The following is a 25,169-nucleotide window of genomic DNA, read 5'->3' as shown; positions in this document are numbered from 1 at the left end:
AATTAAAATTATGACACTTGATCACTGCTCACATGAAATATAATTTACATCAGTGTCTCAGCAGCTGTTACATGAGTGTGCACTTTAGGGTAAGATAGGATGTATTTACCCTGTGGGTTATTATTGTAAGGATTTCTTAATCAAGCTTAATTTCTTGTAGGAGGTACTGAAACAGCTACAAGGAAGTATTGAAGATGAGGCAATGGCATCTTCTGGACAAATTGACTTACTGGAACGACTTAAAGGTAAATATAGAATTATGTTTTAAGTAGGTTCATTTTTTTCTCCGTTGTTTTTAATTTGGGATAAAATCTTTGAAGTCATTTGCATCTTCTTTCCAGTGTGGACCATGATGATGAGGCGTAGTCTCAGTGCCAAAGCATTTTTACTAAACATTTAAAGACACATTCTCAAAAAAAACCCCCAAAAAACAACAACAAAACAACAAAAACGTATGAACAAACCCCACTGCTCCTTTTATACTTCTGTTACTGTTGCTCAAGGACTTCATATTAATTGCTTTTGATATAACTCGCATTTCGTTCTTCAGAAAAAAATAAGTTAATGTTGGTGTAGTTCCACCAATTTTCTAAACTTGTTTACATGTCCTGCCCTCTCCATGTTGTATTACTGGAATTTTTTCTGTCATGCTGTAAATTGATGGCCCCCTTCCCTAAAGCATGTGCTGGAATGTGTATCATCCCGTTGTATGGGAAGTGCCAAGCAAGCCCAGACCACTAACTCCCTGTATACATCCATTATCCCTGCCACTGACCCAGAAATTTCATAGGGGTGTCTACATTTAAGAGCCCTGTGACGGACAGAGTAGTCATCTGTTACATGATGGTGAAGCATCTGCAGGATCTCTGGAAAAGAAATTGTTAGGAAGTGAGCCACAAAGTAATTCACATGATGTTTATGCAAAACTCTGCCCATTTCTTAAGTCTTTTGGGAAAGAGGCAGGCAGGCTTTGTGTGGGGATGCTATTCTGATTGCTGGGATTGCAGTTAGGCCATCCGCTGCATTTCTGTGCAAAGTGTTTCCATAAAAAACCCCCATGGATTTGCTCAGGAAGTAAGAAATTAAGATAGAAATGATCTTTTAACTTTGTGCTGCTGAACCTTCAGCTCTGAAAAATGTTTGCTGTTTATTATGCAGAACTGAATTTGGAAAGTACCAGCTTCCCTGGAGTGAAGTTAAGGCCAAAGGTGTCCGTGCGTTCCTATGGGAGCCGGGAAGGGTCTGTGTCGAGCCGCTCGGGGGAGTGCAGCCCAGTCCCTATGGGGTCATTTCCAAGAAGAGGCTTTATGAATGGAAGTAGAGAAAGCACTGGTTACTTAGAAGAGCTAGAAAAAGAGAGGTAACTTTATTTGTTTATTCCTCCAGTATGGACTGACTTCTCATTTTAACATGGAAGTTTACTGCCACACCTACTATTTAGCTATCATGAATATGGTTTTGATCAGTAGTGTATTTACCTGTCATTTACCTTGACAGGTAAGAAACCAGGAATCTATGTTTTATTTAGATGCACGCACACAAAATATTTTTTAAAAATTGTAAAATATCATTCAGTTTCTACTGCTTCTTCATAAATGCATTTTATTGTTACTCTTTGTTGGCTGAAGGTTGTTTTTATTTTCATAAGCAGGTTATCACTGTCTGAAATATATTTAAACAGTGAGGGTGGAGCATTCTAACCACCTCCATATCTCCTCACCACTCTTGATAAATGCTGAAACTTTAACAATGTGATGGTGCAATCTCTTTCTCTCTTTTGCAATTGGTTATTAAGTGCCATAACTGGTTTATCAATTATTTGCTATTAGCAGACGTTTACCTAGCGACTCTACTCTGTCAGCAAATATGTCAGCTAAACAAAATACCTGTTCTTATCTTTAAGATGTTGTTCCCATCAGATGCTTTGTATTGACAAAACCCTGAAATTTCTTTTCTTGAAAGGCAGTGGTACCCATTTAATAGGAAGAACATACTTTCAGGTCATAATACAGAATTGTAGCACTTTATCAGTCACTTACAAAGGAAAGGCAAAGTAAAAGACATGCATCTGTTTCCACTGAAGCCATCTTTATTTCTTAAAATGAACCTGACTGAAATACCAGGTGTTTTCAGAAGCCCATCTGCAAGACAGGGTTTCCTAAAGATTTGATCCTACTTAGTGGATGGGATATCAGGCTGGGGGCTACAAAACCAAATAAACTGCAACACAGTATTTTTATGCCTAGTAGACATTAACAAGCAAAAAAATCCATTTTGAAGTTGTAATAAAAAAGTTCTGTGGGTAATGAGTGGGTTGTGGACAGCCCTCTAGAAACCCCTCCTCTAAAGGATGTTTTCTGCTGTTCAGCAAAATTTTTGCAGCCGAGACCTGAAAGGAGTATACTTCCAGGATATTATGTCTAGGTCCCTTTTTCTGGTCTTACCAGTAACTTCCCATGGGTCCATACTGAGCATGTTCTAGCAGCCACTCTATTTTTTTCCTTCTCCTAGCCAGGACAACCATTAATGGTATTTGTTCTGTTGCAGAAAATGTAGATTCCTGGGGAGCTGTATAAGAATATTTAGGAATTTGGGAATCTATCCACTTGCTTTGTCTCCATGTTCAAGAGTCTAATGTGTCTGTCATTCACCATCTTAACAAATTGTGCATTTGTTTGTATTCTTCCACTGCTGTGTTTTACTACATATGATACTAAAATCTTTAAACACAGTTGAGGCTTTCAGTGTGGTTTAAGTGAACTTCTGCTCCCTTGGAACAAGGAGCATTTATAGCAGCCAGAGCTCTTTAAGGTGATTAGCACCTCTGATTTATGATTTATGATCCTTTCCCACCCTCGTGGATTCTGAGGTGATAGTTCTTTGGACTTCTTGCCAATAAAGATAGCTTAGGTAGTGAACCAGTCTGTGTTCCAAATAACACTGGAGAAAAGGGATAAGGATGTTTTAATTTCCGAGTAGCTTAGGCAGCTGTCACAGCTGATGGAATAAATATTTGTGCTGTGGAGAAGATGGATCTGTGGCAGCATGGCCAGATCACATCTGGCTTCATTATTAGTGAAATGATGGATAATCTGAAACTGCTCTGTTCTTTAAGCTGTTTCAGGTTACATGTGGAAGTATGTAGGGCATTGATGAGAACCCTGGGTAGCCAAATGAATCAAAACTTGGGGGGGGTATAGGACTGTGCATCTAAAACCACTACCATTTCTAAAAGAAAATTAACAACTTATTTTCCTATGTCTTGTGTCTAAACTTGTTTGGCTTATTTACTAAATTTCTGTATATCTAAACGTATATATTTGCTAATAGATTTTGGACTTTGGCACTTAAACAGTCTTTCAAGAACTTGTGGAGTTTGACAAGCCTAAAATAATTTAGAATAAAGTAACACTTTTCGGAAATCTGCAGCAGGAGACCATTTCCACTCAGTATTTTAACACACTGGCACCATATATGCTGCTCATGGGCAACAGTGTTTGTGGAAGGATTAAATGAAATATTTAAATATTTAGAGCAGTTTGGTGGGCACCTGGCATCCAGTCAGGGTCAACCCACCACATTTGGCTGAAAGTGAACTTCTGAGGGGAAGAAAATTTATCAACTAATTTGCCTGCCAGAATAAAGATGAAATTACTGGCCTGTATCTCATTTGTTTGGCTCTCCTCTAATTCCAAAGTTTAAAAAAAAAAGCAAAGAGAAATAGGGGCAGTGGCAGCACTATGCTTTTAAATTGCCAGTTTAGAATATCCTAATCATTAAATATCTCCTTTCTTTGGCTGTTTCGAGGTATACTTGGTAAGAGCATTGTATCAGCAACAAAATTTTTCAGAGTACACTGCCGGTTAATTTTTGTGTTTGTTTGCCCTTGGCAATTTAGCAAATTTAATAATCTCACCTTTTTAAATTCTGTTATTTGCCAGTAAAGATGACAGTCTTCTGAGGAATTTTATATGAAAATATTTGTGTGCCTTGTTTATTCCTTCTGGTTTATGCCGTTCCTTTTTTATTTCTTTAATGTTGATTTGGAGCATTTTCTGTCTCATTACTTCTTTCTTCCATTATGCTTTTCTCCTTTTGCCTCGCTGGTACAACTTACCTCAGACTTCACAGCATCAGCACTGCTTTTCAAGATTTTGTTTTATTTTTTAGGAATTGAAGTGAAAGTATTAATTATACTCTTAATTTACGTACTGTGGGTAGGGTAGCATATAGTTTGTTTCCCTTCTCCCTTTTAGCCAGGAGGAATATTGACATAATTATGCAGAAATAATTCCAAAAGAAAAAAACAGTTTTCTGCATTCATTCAGCTTCCTCTATTGCTGGGAGCTTCAAAAGTACTGCATGAGAGAAGTCTTTCAAAAAAACCACCCTCCAGAAGAACAGCTCAAATTGAAAACTTTTGTTAACTCATAAAAATAGTGTGAAGTTCCAGAAGCTTTCTCTGTTTGCTTTGTTGCATTCTCACTGAACTTGACAGGGTATGACAGAGAACAGAATTTTCTCTGATGCTGTGAAAGTCCTAATGTAAAAGTTGGGGTATAAAAAAGATGGAATAACTGCACTGGTTTTTTCCATCTTGCTTTTCATGACCGGTAGCAGCTCTTCCACTTCAAGTCATCTCCTAACCCCAAGAAGCTGCAGGAGGCTGAGAAGGAGCTGTACTTCTGGTTGGAATAGTATCTGAGAGTAAAGTTAAATGTAGGGAACAGCTTATCAGACACATCTACAGAGACCTGCTGCTTATTGCTGCTTATTTTCAAGGAAACTGGTGTGCAGCCTGCTGTAGTTGTAGTGACCCTTCAGGTTTTGTGCTGAGAGAACTTAAAGACTGTTAAAACCTGAGTTATCACAGAGCAGTGATACCAAACTAGTAATCCCAAATGAAGCGTCACTTCAGAAGAAAAAATGACAATATTAAATCAAACAAGCTGCCCTCAGGTCATGCATTATGTTGTTTACGCAGCACTGATGGTTCCTAAGTTATTTTCTTGCTTCTAGCATCCATTGTGCATGTCAAAACAGATTGAATGACACACTGTCTCACAAACTGAATACCCTACATTTCTTAAGAGGAACTTAATCACATGTTTACTTAGCTGAAAGTAATCCCTCCAATTTCTGCTACCAGTTCTTTGACATCCAGAGGCAGAATTAGTCAGTCCTTTCAAATTTGGAAGTCCTCATGTGGTAAAAGTACTTTTTATAAGGATCACATTAATTGTGCTTTTGCAAATTTTATTTCACAGCCTGGACACAACTGGTGCCTGGGCACTCAATGTGGTAAAAAGGGAAGCTGCGCAGAATTCCTGTGTGTCCAGAGTTTAGGCACCAGGGCTGTGTTAAAAGAGAATGGGCAGGTGGGAGACAAAAAAAATTTCTCAACAAGCTTTCCCCAAGCACCATCTATTAGTTTTTCCTTCAGTCTGTCTAAAGGGCTTTAGGAATTTCTGCCAGCCCCATCCTTGTGACTGAAAAATTACTGCTGTACTGTGATACTGCTCCAGTTACCTGCCAAATTATGGTAATCGTTTGTCGCTTCTTTTCAATCATTTTGGTTGTAAACCTGCCTGATGTTAAAGCTGTACAGTAAATGACTTAATGTGTAGCCGTGGCATCCTTAAAACAAATCTATTTCAAAGTAACTGTTGGATTGAATCTGGAAATTTATGTCATTTTTTCATGTTTACAAACATTAGCACTCTTAGATGTGTGTAGTTTTTCAGTCTCACATTGAAGGGAGGGATCCTCTCTTTTAATTTTCCATTTGAAGACAGGCCAAGTCACTGGTATTGAATATGGAATAAATGTTAAATCATCAAAATTAGGTTGAAACATATTTTAAAGCAGGAAATAAGTCAAACAGATTCTGTGAAATACAGTTTTTTTAATTCTTTCATTTTTATTTTGTGTGGAATATGGATTACCTTCTCAAATCGTGACTGGGATGCATTATCAAAATAGGGGAAATTTGTACTATTGTTGTATGGTGTGTAATTGTTCCTTAATGACTTACAGTAATTGTCCATAATACAATGTGCTTTATAAAGGTTCATATGCTCTTGCTCAAGCCACAGCCAGAGAGCAATGCAAAAGTTAAGGGGTGGGAAATAATTCTGGGCAAACATGTATGCAGCTTTCTGTCTTCTGGCTAAGTATTAATTTTGTCATTTCTGTTAATAAGCAATATTAAAACATCAGAAAGAAGAACAGTACTCACAGAAAGCATTAGAAAGAAAATAGTAAACTTGTATTTAAAAAGAAAAGAAGAGTGGTTTTTCTGTTTATTCCTACTAGCCAGATTTTGATGGAAAATTTTAATACATATTTTGAGAAATATTATAGCCATGAACACTATTTCACTATATACATAAGATTTAGAAGTATATAAAATTCAGTTCGTGAAGGATTGATAAAATAGTATGTAAAATTTCCAGTAGATTTTTTTTTCCTTGGTAGTCTGCATATATTACTCATTCTGTCTTTCTCATTTATTACTCAGGTGTGCAGTGTGCTTATGATACCCATTTATAATGGTTTTAAAAGCTGCAAATGTATCTTGTCTATAACATTTGGTGGAACATACTGTTTTAAAGTATTTAGACAGTCATAGAAATCCCTTGCTTTGTGTGCTTTACCCATAGTTTAGCTGTAGGTGACAAAATGAGTAAAACGACAGTGCGAATGTGAAGACAATTCTCAATTCAGTTACAGGATTGAGGGTTGTACTTGCAGCTGTGACATTCAGACATTTTGTTAAATGCAGTTTGCACTATACAAAGTATATTTTTGAAAGAAGTAGGGTACAAGGTAACACACCCCTAACAACCGGGTTTGCTTTCACAAAAGGTCTCTTAGCTTTGCATTTTGAAGTGGGTTTTTTAGAGAAATATGTATATTTTTCTCTCATAGATATGCTTAGCACAGAGGAGTGAAAAGGTTGTTTAGCCAGGGCCAGGGAACTGAACTCAAATGTTTCCTTAGTGCCCTCCTCAAACCTCCAGATGGAAATGAGGTGTTAATGGTAAGACGCTTCCTCTTTCTGCTTTTAATAGATCTCTGTTGCTTGCGGAGCTTGAGAAGGAAGAGAAGGAAAAGGACTGGTATTATGCCCAGCTTCAGAACCTGACTAAAAGGATTGATAGTCTCCCCCTTACTGAAAATGTAAGTACCTCTGAGTGCTTGGTGAGCTGTCTGGTGCTATGGTCTCTGTTTAGATGCTGTGTGTATTTTATTAATTTGGCGGCATTCTTTACTATCACTTCAGTTCTTTTTTTTTCTTTTTCATTCAGTTATCATGTAAAGATAACTTAGCCTAAATAATGCCCTTTTTTCCACATAGAATTTTACACATTAAAATTCATACATATCAATATAAATGTCAGTGAAAACAGAGGAGCATTGAGAAGTCATTATGACAGATGAATTGCATGTCACTACACTTCCTTAACTCTTGTTTCCCCCTGGTTTTTTGTTCAGTGGATTTTTCTAGTTTTGAGAGTAATATTAGCATAAGACAATGTACACAAGAGCTGTTATTTCATAACAGTCAGTAAAGTGATTCTGTAGCTTATGCAGGTGTTGCTGTAAGCTTTTACCTTGGCACCTCTAAACTGTTTACAGTCGACTCACCATTATCTGGGATAATAAAGATGTGTGATATCCCAGATAATGCAGGATTTCCTGTTAGATCTCAGCAGTTTAGATGTATTTGCAGTGCATTCCTTCACACATACAGAATTGGGAAGGTACAGTTGAGAGAGTCACACCTGATGAAGGGTCAGCCAGCCTTCTGGAAATCGACCAAAGAAACACTTCAGGACTGGCAGAAGTAACACTGAGTCATGGCTGAGCTTAGCAGAGCACCAGAACCAAGGGAGAGGGCCTTTGAGGAAGTGCAACCCATTCCTAAAGCACTGTCAACTGTATCTGTGTCGCGCTATCGTAGGTTTTAAGGTTGTCTCCCCTGTTTCATAGATAATGAATTCACTTAGCTGCTCTTAGGATTAGAAAGCATTACTTAACATCTACACTAAAGGCCTTTTGTGGCAATTTATATCCCTTACTACTTAGTCCAGACACAGCAAAATGACAGATCCCATTTGGTGCTTGCAGATGATTGTCTTGTTTTGACTTTCTGAATTGACCTTGGTGAAGTCTTCTGAAAGGAGTGCTCTTGGAGACTCATTTATTTACAGACTGAGTAATTGTCCAAAGCCAATGAAGAGCTTTGCTCTGGCCTTGAAAATTCTTTTAGTTCGAAAGTCTTCCCTTAGGCTGTATTGTTGCTCCTGGGTTTAACAGGGTAGTTAGAAATAAGGTAGATAGCAGCTGTATGAATACCATCACTATGTGCAGTAGCTTAATGCTTCTGAATATTTTTGAAAATGCCAATTCAGATGGCACATATCACAATTTTGTTTGCCAGATGTTCTTGTAAGGAATGATACTTTCTCAATGCTCGTTTATTATATTTAGTCATTTGACAAAACTCAGGGGTAGTCTGCGGGTTGAACATCATTGTGTTCTTGTTTTTCATAATGCAGTTGTGTTTTAAGAATGTATTACTATGTTTTGTTTGTTTATGAAGTTAGTTGTAGAAAAGTAATGGTTCTGCTTTTTGTTCCAGGAAATACAGTGTTTACATAAATGCTGTTTGCTAAAATGCCTTCCCTGTACTCTGGTTTCAGTTCTCCTTGCAAACAGATATGACCAGAAGGCAGCTGGAGTATGAGGCCAGGCAAATCAGAGCTGCAATGGAAGAACAACTGGGCACTTGTCAGGACATGGAAAAGCGGGCACAGGTAGAGTTTGTGTTTGAAAGGAAGGGAAAAGCTTTCCCTGCATTTCTATTAAATTACTGGAATTGTATCTTTAAACTGTGTGTAAATACATTAGCCTTTCCAATAGAAAAGTAGGAATCAGGACATATAAAATTATTGCTCAGCAAAAACATCTGCTTGTTGGAAATAAGCCTTTTGATTCAGCAGATGTAGACAATTTATTCAAGAGAAAATATTTTTAATGATAATTTCCCTACAATTTACTACCATTTCAGCTTCAAAAAGGCCCATGTATTTGCAACTGCTTTATTTTGCATCTTTTTGCTGGTTTTCTTCATGCTTTTAAGTTTAAAATAAATCCAGCTACTGTTCTTAAGTTTCCTTAGCCAGAAAACATGTATCAGGGAATAATCTTTTCAAACAAGGTGTTCAAGTAAAATGTAATTCACATACATATCTGAAAGTTGTTTGCTCTCACCAAGAGTTGTTTTGCATTCATGATGAGGATATGTACATATCTAACCACATGACACACCCATTTGGAAGTATAAATCAGAATATAATCATATGCAAACCATAAATTAAATAGTCAGTTGGTTGCTGGCTATAAAAAGTAATCCCCCATAGTAGGAAAGCAACAATATGAATTATTTATTACCGTTTATTTCTAGACATAGTAAGATTAGTAAGATTTGGGGGTTTTATGGCGAATGTGACAATAATCAGTATTTTCAATACAAAGTCTCTTTAGTCTTTCTTTCCCTCACTGAGTTGTCTCAACACAAAAAACATGAGAAACATTTCTCATTTGGTTTTACATTAAGCTAAAGCAGCTGTTCTAATTGCAAGAGGTAATCAGAGTAGCTGCTTTAAATTTTAAAGTGAGTAATCTAGCAGGACTTTTCAGAAAATTCGTACAGTTAAAGGTATTTAGCCAAACAGATATCCTGCAGCTGTTGGGTTATGTGTGCAAGGCTGTGCAGGTATTTGTGTGTGCTGATGTTCTCAGACAGGCCCAAGTTTAGTCTGCTTGGAGAGTCACTGGCTCTGATCTGGGAGCTGTAGGGCTGTTACCGAGATTTATCAGCAGGGATGATGCCCTCCATGAATTCAGCTGTGCAGTTTGTGTCAGCCTGTCCCCAGTGAAGGTTCTGCACAGCAAAACTCTTGGAAAGTTCTCCTGCTGTTAACAGGCTTAAGCTAGAGGAAGGTGAATTAAGCAAAATAGCCAAGTGAGGCTGCTGGAAACATTCTAAATGCACTCAGGCAGGGATCAAAAGCAATTATTCAGACACGCAACTTGGCTATAGTTACATCACTATATGGAAGTAATCAAGCTGATGCTGAATTTGCTTCTTCCCTGATTGTTGGGGGGTTTTAAAATTTGGTGGGGGGAAAAATGCTGCCAAGATGATGTTGAAACATTTCATGGGTTTCTGAGTTAATGTTTGACATGAGGTTTGTCACAGCTGTTTTATTCTCTCTCTGTATCTGTGTAACACTTACATGCTTGCAGGAATTACAGTGCCTATTGTGATTATATGAAGATTATTGAATACAAAACAACTACTTCTGCATGTGCTTCTTGTGAATTTAACTAGTAATTCCCCTTGGTTTCATTCTGCCAAGGACCAGTGCCAAAAATGTGTAGAAGCTCAGTGATGTACAAATACATAAGAGCAATTTCTGTGTTACTTCACTGTGATGTTTAAATGCAAAACGAAACATTTGTATTTGGCAGGGATATTCAACTTGGTAGTTTTTCCACTTTCTTTCTGCTCAGTATTTTCCTTCCACCCAAACTGATTGGAATACACAATACTATGCAAAACGGAGGCTGAAGGGAAAGAACATTTCAGCTACATAAAGGCCAGCATTGCAGACATCTCTGAATTAAGAGTCCCAAAGATTATTCTGTTAGAGAGCTGGTAACCTGCAGTTGCCCAAGTAGACACTGCACTTTTCTGTAGTTGCCCTTTCTTGTGGACCTTGAAAATAATGGCTTTCTCCCATTTTTTGTCTGGCATAATTGGGCTTTGTTTCCTTCTGAAGCAATTTAACTCAGAGCAGCTCACTGTAGTTGTCTTCTATGAAGATTGTTCACAAGCACGTGCCCAGCAGTTGTTCAGAAAGATGTATAAGAAGCCTGTTGGCAATTTATTTCAGCTTGTTTAATGATTTGCACTAACTTGTACTATTCTCTGAAGCTGATAATTTCACACAGAAGTGCTTACTTGAAAAAAAGCAAAACACTCTTAGCCATGTTTTATTTTTACTGTTCAAAGGTTGTAGCCAATATACTTAGTAGTAAGTAAAAGCAAACGTAATTTCTGTAAGATACATTAAAAAAACTTCAATTCTGAGACTGAATTCATGTTCACATAGAATTTATTTTTCCTTCATGTCAGAACAAAAAGGATCTAATTTTTTTAAGGTCAAGAGTTCCTTAAAATCTTACATGAAATTACCATTCTTACAAGAATTTATCCCAAGATCTCTTAAGAGTTTGCTAAAATAGCAGACGACAAAAGATACAAGAAAATTTAGATTCTGGAGTCTTAGACAGATAAACATTTCAGCACTGTTATATTTATACAGTGGTCTTGTATGTAGACCAAGCCATTAATAAATTTGTCCATTATATATGTTTATTTTGGAAAAAACCCCAACCAAACAAAAAAGCCAGACAGCATTTTAAAACAAAATGTTATTCCTATTTTTACTTTCTATATAGTGATTATTTTTCTGTCACTATGAATGTGGAGGAATTTTATTTTTGTTTTGTTAGATGCCTCACTGGGGCAGTGAAAGCCAAATAATGTGTAACTTCAAATGTAAAGTTACTTTATAGAGCTATTTTATGTTAACAAAAATTACAAGTAAATAAAACAATAAGTGGGCGTGTAGTATGAACAAATAGAAATCAAAGGTGATATTTCTTAAATAGGTTCTAAAGTTAAAAACATTCCTAGTGCTTGTTCCATTGTGTTTCTCAGACTTCTGCCCATTTGCCATTAGGCTCTACTTGTGGCAAGAGATGTGTTCTTTTTTTCTGCTTCTACAGTGTTTGGCACAAAATACACTCCTGATTAGTAGAACTCCCCAGTTTCCCTGTAATAGAAAAAAAATTAGTTAGAAGAATGGTCTGATGTTTAAATCTCTGGACTAAAATTGGAAAGGGTGGATAGAATTCCTGTCCCTTTGGAGGACTCAGTAATACTTGGCAAGTCATGCAGTATTTAATTGTTTTCATCTGCACAAAAAATTTTTTGCAATGTCTAGGTGTGTTTATAAAGATACTTGGATTTTGTTGATGCCCTTTATTGGGTAAATTGCTGGTTACACAGGAAGAAACACAATTTATGGGAAATTTTGGGGAGACGTGTCTTTTGAGTACTTCAAGGGAACCTATAAGAAACTTTTTTAGCAGGGAATAGTGATAGGAGAAGAGGTAATGGCTTTAAATTTATGGAGAGTTGATTCAGATTAGGCACAAGAAAGAAATGTTCTGCAATGAGAGTGATGAAACACTGGAAGAGGTTGCCAAGAGACAGCAGGGGCCCCATCCCTGGAAACATTCAAGGTCAGACAGGGCTTTCAGCAACCTGATTTACTCAAAGATGTCCCTGCCCTTGGCAGGGAGTTTGGAATAGATGACCTTCCAAGATCGCTTTCAACCCAGACTATTCTATAATTATATAAAATTCAAGTAATTCTTGAGGACAATGAGAGACATATTTTCTCTGTCACGCATCATGTCACCAATGCATAGATATTCCCAGAAATATTTTTTATTAAATTTCTAATACTTAAAAATTTCTTGAACCAGGAGCAAAGGGTGGGATGAATTATCTGTTTGCCTCTATGCTGAAGCTTTTATGTGTTTCCAATAATTTGCTTTACAAAATCAAATCAAATTTATAGCTTAATGTTGTAGCTTCCAGCTCTACTAAATGTTGATGCTGTGGTACATTTTCCACAGCTGCTTCTGGTGTGTTTCAGTAATTAATTGTATTTGTGGTTACATTTTCTTTTGTATTTCTGAATTTTCTAGACAGCATTGTTTCTCTATTGCATGTGCATCTTTTGGTATTAGCACCTTTTAAAAGTTCATCTTACTTCCATTTTCAGTTTATAAACATGTCAAATAAGGTTGGTTATAATGCTGATCCTTGCAGTGTCCACTAGATTGCTTTTCTAGTATAGCACTAGAAAACATCAAGTAATCAAGTAAATTAATCAAGTAAAAGCATCAGAATTTTTTTCAGTATGTCCATTTTATTAATCTATTCATGGCACAAAAAAACCCCAAAAAACCTGTTTAATCAGTTTGGTGTTCTGCCCACATTTAAAGTCAAATAATGTCAATTTATTAAATTATCAGGATCATGCACTTACTGTTTCACAGACTCATAATGCATCCTGTGCTTCACTGTACAATTTGCGGAGTACGTGTATCCTGTTACATTTGGAGTCTCTTAACATTCCATTTTCTAACCACAGAATGGTTGCAGTGGGAAATGAGTAGCAATATGCCTGTAAAAGACTGATTCAGAGATGTCTGTAAAATCCCAGATAAACCAAAGAAGCAGTATGTAGATTTTTTTTTTTTTTTAATAGGTAACCTGTTAAATTCTTTGAGATTTGTAGGGGCAGAAAATTTCAGAGGTTAGGCATAAGCAAAACTCCCAAATCAATATAGCAATTGAATATAATAGAAATCTGTCAGGGTCTCATACCTTCAAGACACTCTGCAAATAAAAATATCTCTCAGATCTCTGTAAGGCATGTAAAATTCTGATATTTGAGATTAAAGTGAAATAATTTGCTAAAGATCTGCATAAAATGTCAGATGCAGGAATATTGTGCAAGTTAAGGGGAGCTTTTTGTTATACCTAAATGTGTGCCGTGTGATGACCTATTACATCCAAATGAGTATCAGTGTTATTAAAATCCCAGCTACTCACTTATGTTTTGAATGCTTGCAGTCATTCCTTTCATTATGAAGAACACTTGAATTACTGCATGTAGTACCTGCTGCATGCACCTACTGAAGTAGGTTTGTTTTGTAGTCAGCAGTATTTGCCAAGAACTCTTCATACTGTCACTCTATACAGTAAGTAAAAGGAGTTTCTGAACAAAATCAAACATGAAAATCCATTCATTTCAGGCAAGGGTGGCCAGAATTCAGCAAATAGAAAAGGACATTCTTCGTATACGACAGCTCCTGCAATCACAAGCAGCTGAAGCAGAGGTTAGTGAGCAATGACTTGCCTTTTTTATTGTGGTATGTATATTTTCTCTAAAATCCCAAATTTTTGGAATAAAGTGGTAGGCAGGATTATTCCCATCAGCTGTTGATGTCACAATTAATCAGGTAGTCAATATTCTTAGACTGTTACTTGCTCTCTTTCCAATGAACTGAGGATGGAATGCTTGGATTAGTCTTCATACTACTGTGGAGCTTAATCAATAATCATGTATCAGTTAAAAGTTTAGCTTGAAATTTCAGTAAAAATTTCAATGTGCAATGTGCTTATAAAGGCTGAGTCTTGGTTTTATGAATAATTAAAACAATCGGTTGTATATGCCTTTCTAATGAATCTCTGATAAGCACCTTCATGGTTTGCTTGTCTTTTGAAAGAGACAAGATGTAAAACAAGCATGAATAGAGCTTCTGTCAGACTTCATTATAAAAGCCTAATATATTTTTAGTGTTTAAGTACAGGGTTCTATATTAAGAAATGCAGGATGCTTCCTGTAAATTACAAAGTCCATAGCAGTAATTGCCATTAGCAGGAACTGCTCTTGTAGTGGAAATTCACATAGAATGTCAACTCCATTTCTTGTACTGGTAAATTAAATTGTGTGTTTGACATGAATATTTTATGACTTGTCTTCACCCAAAATAACTACAGGAAAAGCTCAGAGCATCATTTGGATCACTAAACGATAAAGGATATATATTTTTCCATTTTGTAAAATGCTGGTTTCATAGTTCCAGGATTTGGGGGAAAATAAATTTTTTTAAGTGATGCAGACAATAGCATGTGAAATTAAAGTTGCCTGATCTATTGACATGAGTCAGTCCAGGTGTTTATAGATAGTGACAAGATCTCCCTGAGCCTTCTCCTTCTCCAGCTGAACAGTCGCAGTTCTCTCAGCCTCTCTGTGTGTGAGAGATACTCAGGACCCTTAAGGACTGCTGTAGCCTGTACAGGACTTGTTTCAGTGAATCCATTGTAAATGCAGCTCTACTATGCTGGGGAGGCCTGAACAGGACTTTGGGTGCTGAGTAGAGAGGACGGGTTACCTCCGTGGCCCTGCTGCCAATACACCCCTCACTGCAGCACAGTATAATGTTGGACTTTTTGCCACAAGGGCCTTTAAAAGGATGGCCCACCAGGACCTCCAGGTGCTTCCCAGCTGCACAGCCTGTGCTGGTGCCTGGGGTTGTTCCCTCACAGGCATAAGACTGCACTCCCTTTCTTGAGCAGCATGAGCTTCCCCTCAGCCCGTTCCTCCCACCTGTCCAGGTCCTGTGGAAGGCAGCTGAGCTGAGCTGTATCAGCTTCTCTAACTCAGGGAGGGTGCACTGTGTCCCAGCATGCAGGTGTTGAACAGTACTGGTCTCAGTATTAACTCTGGCTTGCCTCCAGCTGTACTTTGTGCTACAGATTGCAGCCCTCTGATTCCCAGCTAGTCCAGCAATTTTCAGTCCGCATCCCTGCACTCATCCTCCTGTTTGCTCCCCAAGCAGCAGTGCAGGGACATGCCAGACGGAGACACCCAGCTGCGCCCATGGCCCAGCACAGGCTTGGGAGCTTTCCCAGCAAGATTCTCCTTGTTCTTCCTTGCGTGCCTGTGCTCAAGGACATTCGTCTTATCTCGGTGTGCATTGCCCTTGTGTTCCCACCAGCCAGGGCTCCTGCCTTGCCAGCCCTACCCCTCTGTCCCTGTCATTTCTGGTGTAAAGTTCTCCTTACCTGGTTGACCAGCCTCTCAACGGATATTTTTGCCTCGTGTAGCCAGATAGATCCTGTCCCCAGAGTGTTTATCTTTTACTCTGGTAGGAAAAAAAACCCAGTATTTTGAACTTACTTCTCAATCTACTCTGGTAGGAAAAAAAACCCAGTATTTTGAACTTACTTCTCAATCAGCATTGAGATGCAACTATAGACAAAAGGTTTTGTCTTAGTTTTTCACTCCTGTCACCAAATTATTTGGCTGCCTCATACACTGAAGTTCCAATATATTGAAATTTTGGTATGGTGTGTTTTATCTGGAAAGTGTTTCAGTATCTGGTTGCGTAGTTACATGTTTTAGGACAGTTACCAGGGTGCTGATGGTGGTAAAGGAGGCAGTCACTACACACACCCTAATACTTTGTAGTGTGTTTTAATCATTTCCAGGTGATGACCATCTCCTACAGAGAACAGCTAGATCTAATTCTGAAATTGTTTGGTGGTGCAGTCACACTGCAAAGTCCATATAACTGAAAAATACAAATATGAGACATTTTTTATATTTTTATCCTATGCCTGATACTGTTACTGAACAAGTATATTTCTTCAAGAAGTCTATGTGGCAGTGGGAAAATGCTGGAAAATTCTTTTAACCTTAGCACAATAGTGTTTGATCCCTATATTTGTGGTTAATGGTTAGTTTTGTACCATACAGTGCTTAGCAGAAATGCCAGAGATGAGCGTGGCCTTCTGTTAACTCCCTACATCTGTGACTAATAAGTTGCGTTCCAACTAATGCTTCCTTATTTACTTATATCAGTAAGTAATATGTACTAGCTGATATCTTAGTTGAGAACAAGGATTGGGTGTGACAACAAAGAATGATAAGAGAAGTACATTATGACCTGACCATATTTGAGATACACTGAAGGAGGAAAGATTCATCAGAAGATCTGAACCGTATCCAGATAAATGCATGGAGATAATTAGCATATATGCATGTATTCAGGCAATGTGATGAATATGTATTAGTTTCAGGAATATAACCCGGTCTGTTAGTCGGTTACTGAGCATGCTTCAGGGAGAATTCCCCATGCATCCAGCACTGCTAATAAAGAAAAGTTGGCTTTCTAACCTGGGAAATAGGTTAAAGAGTTTATTTCCCCTTTTTCAGTGCCAATACCCAAATTGAATGTGCTCCTTATGTTATAAAGATCTCGTAACAACAATAATGAATAACACAGCTTGTCTACTGATACAGTAGGCCCTGTGGTGATGCCAGTCACTGTGGAATCCAAGTGCAATAGGTCTTGAAGAATAAGACCAAATATAACGCTACAACATAAAATCAGCTTTTGGAAATCAATGAGCAGAGAAAATTCTGACATACGTTTTATCACACTTTTAAAGTTTGGCAAATTGCTAAGTCTTGTGAATGATTCTAGAAAAATTTGGAGTCATTTACCTGCAGATGGTGGTATCTTCATCTGCTGTAGGATTAGAGCTGTCCAGAAAGAACTTTTGGCTGTTGTATATGTGAAGTACTTCCGTTAGGCAGTGTTGCTGTACATAAAATGTAAAGGATATTTTTCTTCCTGAGATTGTGCTCAGCAGGTTTTAAACTATGATGGACAGGAGCATTTTCAAGGATTTGACTCACCAGACTTTCTTCTGTCTTTGAATCAACTGTAGCAAAATTATTTCTTACAGTTTCTTAATTTCATTTGTTGCATTTTCCATTTTCTTATCTATATCTTACTTACACATGTATGTATATTGTGTTTAATATGGCGTAATGGCAATTTCTAATGAATATATAAGTGTCTGCTTTGGCAACTCAGGTTGACAAAATATTAGGTAAAATTATCTGTAATTGGCTTTCTTAGCAGAAATAGTCAAGGTCTACTATGCTAGCTAGAGTTTATAATTTTCTACTGATAAATACATGGAAATTAATTGGTAATGATAGTTATTGTTGACTTCAGAAGCACTTAGAAAATTGTGGCAAATGCAATAGAAGGAGCTCCACGTCCCTGTAATCAGCACATGCCATCTCCCACCGTTTTGCTGCAAGAGCAAACAAGTGAACTCTGTCAAACTGACTTTTATGGTCTGATGCCAGAATTCAGCAATGACAGCGGTTACAAACCCAGCTTACACCTCCTCAAAAGTCATGCCTCAAAACAGGTGGTGCAGTTTAACCCAGGGAACCTGGGTGCCATTCTCTGGAAGCTGTGCCTCATGTAGGGCTTACAGAGCCTGCTGCTGTTCACATGCTCTTGTTCTTTAATGATGTGGTTGGTAGATTCTGTATTTTCTTCCACAGGTCCTGTATTCAGTGTTGAAAGGTACCATGAAGAGGGGACATACTTCCAGTGGTTATATTGCCTTTCCAACCATTAATCTGCAATCTGTCAGAGGAATATTTTATTTACAGTAACACTGTATCTATAAAAAAATATACTTACATTATCCATGTATGGATACATGCTATTTTCATATATAATACATAGATGTGTTTAAATTAATAATGTATATGTATAATAAGTATTTATATAAATACTCAGTTTTCAACTAATAACCTGGTATCTGCTGCCCTGTGTTGTTATTAACTCCTTTGTGCCAGTCTGATTGAAGAGAACAGCTCACTTCATGTTACTTCAGTGGCTGAAGGGGTAGGAAGTCTTCACTGAGAACTCACAGATTTGATGTTCAAGTGCAGCTGATACCTCATGTGACAGTAACAAGTTTGCACATTGAGAGCACATTCTGCATTTCAAATTAGATAAACCCTGCCAGTAACTGTTAAAAACTGCCTTGCAAATTAATTCATGCGTTGACTACTTTTTGTATTGGCATATTCTTGAGAGTGCTTAGGGGAAATGGGAAGGCACTTCATTCATAAATAGCATGTAGCAAACAAATGTATGTTAACATGAGTAGAGAGTGTTAAAGGAGAGCAGAAACTTCTCCTGTGAGGGAATGAAATATCTCTGTGTCTGTGCTCTGGATGCAGCAGAGCTATTTAATACCAACACACCATTGTCACCACCCTGCCCCAGCCCCAGGAGTGTTCTTGGAAGAGAAGTATTACTCCCTCTCAGGTGACCCAGTGGGTCAGAGCTCTGCTAATGAACCATTCAGATTTTTACCTCTAGGCATGTTCAGTACTGCTTTCTTCGTGTGGTTCAAAAAGTCATTTAATGACTGGAAAATTCTATCTTGAGTTGCACTGGAGGCTTACATGTAGATTTTATCAAACTCATAGTTATACTTTTTTCAAGACTGAATGTATTGTGAGACAGGGATTCAGCACTATACTGTGTTCACCACATGTAGAGCAAGGCCTGATCTTGACTGGGTGCACCACTCTTGTACTGGGGACCAGAGTTTCTTTAGTTACTGTAAGAACATCAATAGCAGTTTCATTTCATACACAGTGACAGAGATGGTGAAAAATTACAGATCAGATTTAAAAGAATAGTAACACTGTGTGTCCTAAAATACTTTGAGATTTGCTTTGTGGTTTACTCCTTTTCTGTAAGTGAACATATCAAGAAATTTGTTACCTGTAGTTGTTTCCAATTTTCTCGTATTATTAGTCGGTGTAATATGCCTGCATTTTTTACATACCTTATTCCTTTACTTAAGCTACAGGTTTTACTTTTAAATTTTTCCCTAAATTACCACTTCACATGTATTATGGTTGATTACTGATTTCTGAAATTCTGCTCAATGTTAAGTGAGACTCTTCTGTCTTAGATGAACAAAACAGTTATTTATGCCAATGATACTGTATGAATTTGATCACTGAGAGTAACTAAAGATGTTTCAGGGTGTGCATTGAAGAGAGGTATTGCTAAAAGTCAGAGATAAATATCCTTAAAACAAGATGAGGCAGACTGTGCTGTCATAGGCTCTGCTGCTCAAGAACACTGCAGAGCCACACAGAAACTGCATGACATATACCACATGTGGCTAAACAAATTAATTGAAATTGTGTTGTCTGTTAGGTAGTAGCCTCTCAGTCTGTGAAATGAAGCCTGGCAACAAAAACAATGCTTAAAAAATAGTCTTGCTTTTAACTCCAGACTTCAGCCATTTCCATGGATTATTCATGTCTTTCTGGAAATCTGAAATGTTTTAAACACATTAATAGATGACGATTGATACTTGACTAACTGCTCATTTAAATGCCTATCAGCGGCAGGGAGACCAATTTAATTTTTGTGTAGATGTATAAAAGTCTGTTTTCCTAAAGGAACTGAAACCTGTCTGTACCAGCTTGCCGCATCAGTTAAATTTATTTTGACAAAATACTAGATGGATCAGTATCAGGCTATATAAATTTCTTTTCTGTCAAAGTGGCAATTCCTGCACTGTTTGTCCTTGACACTTAGAAGGATTCTTATAATACAGATATCCTTCTGTTCAAGCAGAAATTATTCATCTTTGAATGTGAGGCTTAATTGAACAGCACTGACCGTGGTCTCCAGTAAAAGCAGGGATCACGTGGCCGAGCAGAGCAGACAGTTGTTTGCTCCAATTCTGTTACATTTCTGATAGGGATGTGAGCACTGCTGGTGGAAAATGGTGCTGCTGTGTGTCACAGCAGATCCTTTGTCTTGCAGGGCTGTAATCCTCAGAGGAAATTCTTCGCTTTCATCTCACAGTTTTTTGAAGACGCTCGGTCTTGGCTCTTAATTTTTGAGGCTCGGGGTTATGAAATGCAAAGTGCTGCTCAGTGGCTTCCTGAGGATGCAGTATTGATGCACTCACAGCTGAGAAAGCTTTGAATGGTAAATTGTACCTCATTTCTCTTTGTAATTTCATAAATTCTTGTATTAACAGAGAGTACCTCAAAGCAAGCATGAGGCAGGTTCCCATGATACAGAGAGGCAGAATGAAGGTCAAGGAGCAGCAGAAATCAGCGTGGCAACCAGCAATACTGGTCAGGTAAATAGAGTATTTTGCTTGTTTTAATATAATTAAACATTTGAGACATATGATGCTTACATGTTGGTATTTACCTTACTGTGTTTGCATGCCTACTCATTTAAAAAAAAGTATCTCATTTAAAAAAAAGTATGTTTTTCTTCTTTCCATCTCTATCTGGGAAATTTCTTGTATTTACTGGAAGGAAGTGTTTTAATAAAGGGAAGTAGAAATACTCAATAATGCAGGGAGGATTTTTCTTTTGTTTAAATGATTAATGAGCCTAATGGTGTGAAGGAGATATCAAGAATGACTACAGAAAACATCTTTTATTGTAGGTGAATTGTAATATAAGAAGTGTTACTAAATTATGGGAAATTGTTCAAATTTTCATTTTAGAAATTACCACTGAGATATCAGTGATTTTTAAAAAAAGAAGAGAACCAAATTACAGGTTTATCATTAATGTTTCTTTAATATTGTATTATCTAAAGCTTTGAAACTGAAGTATCAAAGAGGTAATCTCTTGAAAGTTGGCTGAAGGGTTATTTAAATGCTTCTAAAAATCTTTCATTGCTGTTCCTCCTTTTATTAGTGAAATACGTTAGTGGAATATTTTGATACATTTGTTTGAATATTTATATACATTAAATTCTGTACTTGTCTTTTAAAACCAGTATTTGTCAATATTTATGACTTCTCTCTTCGGGTAAAAATACTTTTTTTTTTACTGATTATATTCTCTTCATGGTTTCCAACTGTAGCTGAGACATTCCCACTAGTAATTTGGGTTCTTAGAACTTCACACTACCGATTTAATAGCTGAATTCATATATAGGATATTTTTGCTACTCCAGGGAAGTAGAATTATTTAAATATTTCCTAAAGTGTCTTGTAGAAGATTTATCAGAAAGAATTGTGGTTTGGCTGGAATATTTCACTAGATTAAACATTAAGCACAGCCCATCATTTTGCTTTTGAAATACATTTGATCACCATTTGGAATTAAATTCTATCATCCATATCTTACTGAGGTTCTGACTCTTTAATTCTTATGACACAGCTTTATTGTTTGGGAAGAAAACAGTTCAGTGCTGCTTTGTGGCTGAAACCATAATGTATTTAAATAATTGATGCATTGTTGCTATGTCATCCATCTTTGGAGTATGAATTAGGAGTTTTTCTTGGACAATGTATTTTACAGAGGAGGAAGGAAGGAAGAAGGGATTGTCATGTCTTGGCAGACTTAAGCAAATGAAAGATCCATTCATACTTCAGTTGGGGCCTTAACATTGAGGATTTGTGCCATTGTGACCTTTGCCTTGTAAAAATGTATAAAACATGGATATTCCTTCCTCCTGGTGGGGAATAGAGCCAGGGCACTGTATCTGTGTTAAAACAGCCATCTGGGGATTATTTGCTTTCAATGCAAGTCCAGACGGAGAAGGTTTAATGGATTGGGCATAATGCGTATTTCTGATAAACCAGCTCAGTATACTTAGAGCAGTCACCATTCAGTGGAGTAGAAGAAAAAAAGTTTTCACCAAATTATTTGGTTCTAATTGTTTCTGTAGTCAGTGTTAATTGAAACACTGCCAATTGAACCCAGGATTTTTCACTATTCAAGTATGTCCTTTTCAGCACCGTCTTTCAGATGTCTTTTCTTTTCCATTGCACTCTGTTCTCCCACTGAAGTAAAACTTTGTTCATAGCTTTGTTTTGCAAGTTCTATAAAGGAACTGTTGAGATTTCCCATCTTGTTAAGAAAATATGTCACAAAACAGGGAAAAGTACTCAGCTGGCAGGGTAAATAGCAGGGTAAAACAGTGAGTGAAAGACAATAAAGTATAAAAGAAGGAAACCAGATGAACGAGACAGGAAAAGATTTTGAAGGAGGAGGTTCTATGCAGGAAGGGTCTGCGTAGCATTTCCTTGTCATTTCCCGTTTTCTTGGATGAATGGGTACTCACCTGACATGAATTCCTTGGCATTAGTCTTTACCATCCAGTGAGAAATGTAGTTACACTGCAGTTGAGCATCCTGCTGTCCCCCAGGTAGCACGGCCATATGATGGCTCTGAAGGATTTGGTTACCTGAATTGAGGTTGATACAGTTTAAGAGAAACAACAGAAAAATTTTGCTGTTTCTGTTTACACCATGGTGAATCTTAGTAGTGCCCCAAACTTATGTCATGTTTACCTTCTTGGATGAAACAATCATACTGAGTTAATAATGGAGCATTTTGGTACGTACATTACGTGGAACCTGTAATCCTCTGAATGTAGTTTGAGGTTAAGGAAATATGAAGGGATTGCAGTGTAAAAATCTGGGAATTCATCCCCATATTCCTAGCACTGAACATTATTTCAGTGAATAATGGAGGAAATGTAGTGTGATTTTCTTCCTAAGCTTTCAGATTTTGATTTTTCCCCCTGTAGTCAACAGAGAAAATAAGGGCTTGTTTACATAGGAAATATACATTGGAATAAATGGTGCTAATATAAATCATTCCAGTTATACTCTTGCATCATAAAATACTTCTTCTGGAACATGTATCACATTTTCTGGATTCAAATGCAAGAGTGAAATGAGTATAATAATGTCTATGTGTTTAAATATTCCAGTATAACTAGATTCTTTTCTGTCTATACAAACGCTTCATTAAGTTACTCCTACCTTGTACTTACAAGTCTCTTTTAACTTCACATTTAAGGTGTTGAACTGCATGAACTGCAAAATTCTTCTTTCTTTGTGGTGCACTTAGAAGAAACATAAACATTATTTCAAAGTGTCTTTCATGGAGTTTTCTTCAGTGTGTTACCTATTTTTATTGAAAAAAAAATATATTCCTTGATCCACATAGTTTGAAAACATTTTGCAAATTAAGCTAATAATTACATTGACAGATTTTAGCTTTTTTAGAGGATCAAAGAAAGACTGGTGACTACTTCAGAAAAACACTTAACTGATACTAAAAGTGTTCTTTAAACAAATATATTTTTTAATTTCCCAAAGCAAATGGGAAGGGAATGACATAGTAAGGGAAACTTCACAGATAGAAAGAGAACAGCAAATTTAAAAAGTAAAGAGTATGAGTGGATAAAAAATGGCAGAAGAAGGAAAAATAAAAATACACAAAATAAATTAAAAGAGGAAAAAAAGGCTAATAATTGAGTCTTGCTAATACAGGTAGGACCATACCTTGATTTTAGGAAAATTACATCAAGTAGTGTCAGCATTATTTTATAGTTTTCTATATATAAAAAACTACTCAACCAGTCATAATTTGCTTTAGAAATTAACTAATTCAAGTAGGGTTATTCATTGCCCAGATCAGTCTCTTGTTACTGGTGATTTCTTGCATACTTGGTTGTATTCTGAAGAAGTACAGGCCTATTCCTGTACAAAATCTATAAAAGTGGAGGCTGGTTTTTTTACTCTGTCATTATTATTAATTGGTTTGATGCGAAGTCCACTTCTTCTTGGTGAAAACAGTAATTATAATTTCATTCAGTTGAAAATACAGTTCTATTGAGACTAAATCTCAGGAAAAAGGGTTAATAAAACCAGGTTTAACAGTGACCTCTAAGTTGTGTCAGGGCTTGACTTAACAGAAACAGGTTGGCAGTTCATTGCTATCAGCACAACTGCATCATCCAGTACGGAAACTGAATTAGCCAGTGTTGTTCTTTCCCTCTGACTTTCTTTTATATGAGTTGTTGTTTAAATCTGTAGGGTTCTGCTGCTCGAATGGACCACGAGACAGCCAGTGTTATGAGCTCTGGTAGTAACTATTCTGTTCCTCGCAGACTGACAAGTCATCTGGGTACCAAGGTAACCGAAGATTACAAACCACAGGTCGCTAATGCTACATTTTTACTAATACAATAACCTCATTGTTTCTGCCAATAGTACTAATATTATCTGAACAGTCTTGTCCATACAGAGTAATTTTTATGAAGTTAAAATTTTTGTATATTTTTCAACTTGGAAAATATATGCAGAGAAAATTTTTTTTTTTTAACTTGACGATGAGTTAAGAGTTGTTACAGTAAGGAGCAAGCAATTCCTAGAAGTTACTGGAATATCTAAAAACCTTGTGATTTTGCTTTATAATCAGTGATGAAAATTAACCTTTTTAAGAGTGCTTTTTCGATACTTTTGCAGAATCTAAATCCACAAAACAGACAGTTGCCAAGAAATTAAACAGACAAGAAAATAATGTAAGCCCTTCATTCATAGTATCTGCAGACAGAAGACTGCAGTTGAAAATACATGTGTAGCATAAAAAGAAAGGGGAAGAAAAGGGCAAATTCATGAGCCACTGGATCTCATACTGCCTCTGAAATTGGCAGCAGTATGGATGCTGTAGGTGCTGTACTGAGCACAGTCCTCTGGAAAGCTGGACCTATTAATTTTGCGTAGTGTCAATGATTTTAGGACTTGAGTCAGTGTTACAATATTGTTG

The 25,169-nt window shown here is 37.0% G+C and overlaps 1 protein-coding gene across 8 annotated transcripts in view; it reads left to right on the top strand.

The window, feature by feature from the left end:
- The window catches only part of LOC125320065 (signal recognition particle 19 kDa protein-like), a 107,698-nt gene that overhangs the window by 49,136 nt on the left and 33,393 nt on the right, over nucleotides 1–25,169 (top strand). For 5 of the 8 annotated variants that reach the window (XM_048292037.1, XM_048292032.1, XM_048292033.1 and 2 more), the window contains 7 exons: nucleotides 161–245; nucleotides 1,159–1,360; nucleotides 7,074–7,182; nucleotides 8,709–8,822; nucleotides 13,972–14,055; nucleotides 20,618–20,722; nucleotides 24,437–24,559. In XM_048292037.1, coding sequence (XP_048147994.1) covers nucleotides 161–245; nucleotides 1,159–1,360; nucleotides 7,074–7,182; nucleotides 8,709–8,822; nucleotides 13,972–14,055; nucleotides 20,618–20,722; nucleotides 24,437–24,559 — 822 coding nt within the window. The remainder of the gene's footprint in view (nucleotides 1–160; nucleotides 246–1,158; nucleotides 1,361–7,073; nucleotides 7,183–8,708; nucleotides 8,823–13,971; nucleotides 14,056–20,617; nucleotides 20,723–24,436; nucleotides 24,560–25,169) is intronic. The other 3 variants (XM_048292034.1, XM_048292036.1, XM_048292035.1) reach the window with 3 other exon arrangements.

This window comes from Corvus hawaiiensis, chromosome Z, assembly GCF_020740725.1.
Source record: "Corvus hawaiiensis isolate bCorHaw1 chromosome Z, bCorHaw1.pri.cur, whole genome shotgun sequence".
Lineage (NCBI taxonomy): Eukaryota > Metazoa > Chordata > Aves > Passeriformes > Corvidae > Corvus > Corvus hawaiiensis.
This window is presented reverse-complemented; position numbering and strand designations above follow the sequence as displayed.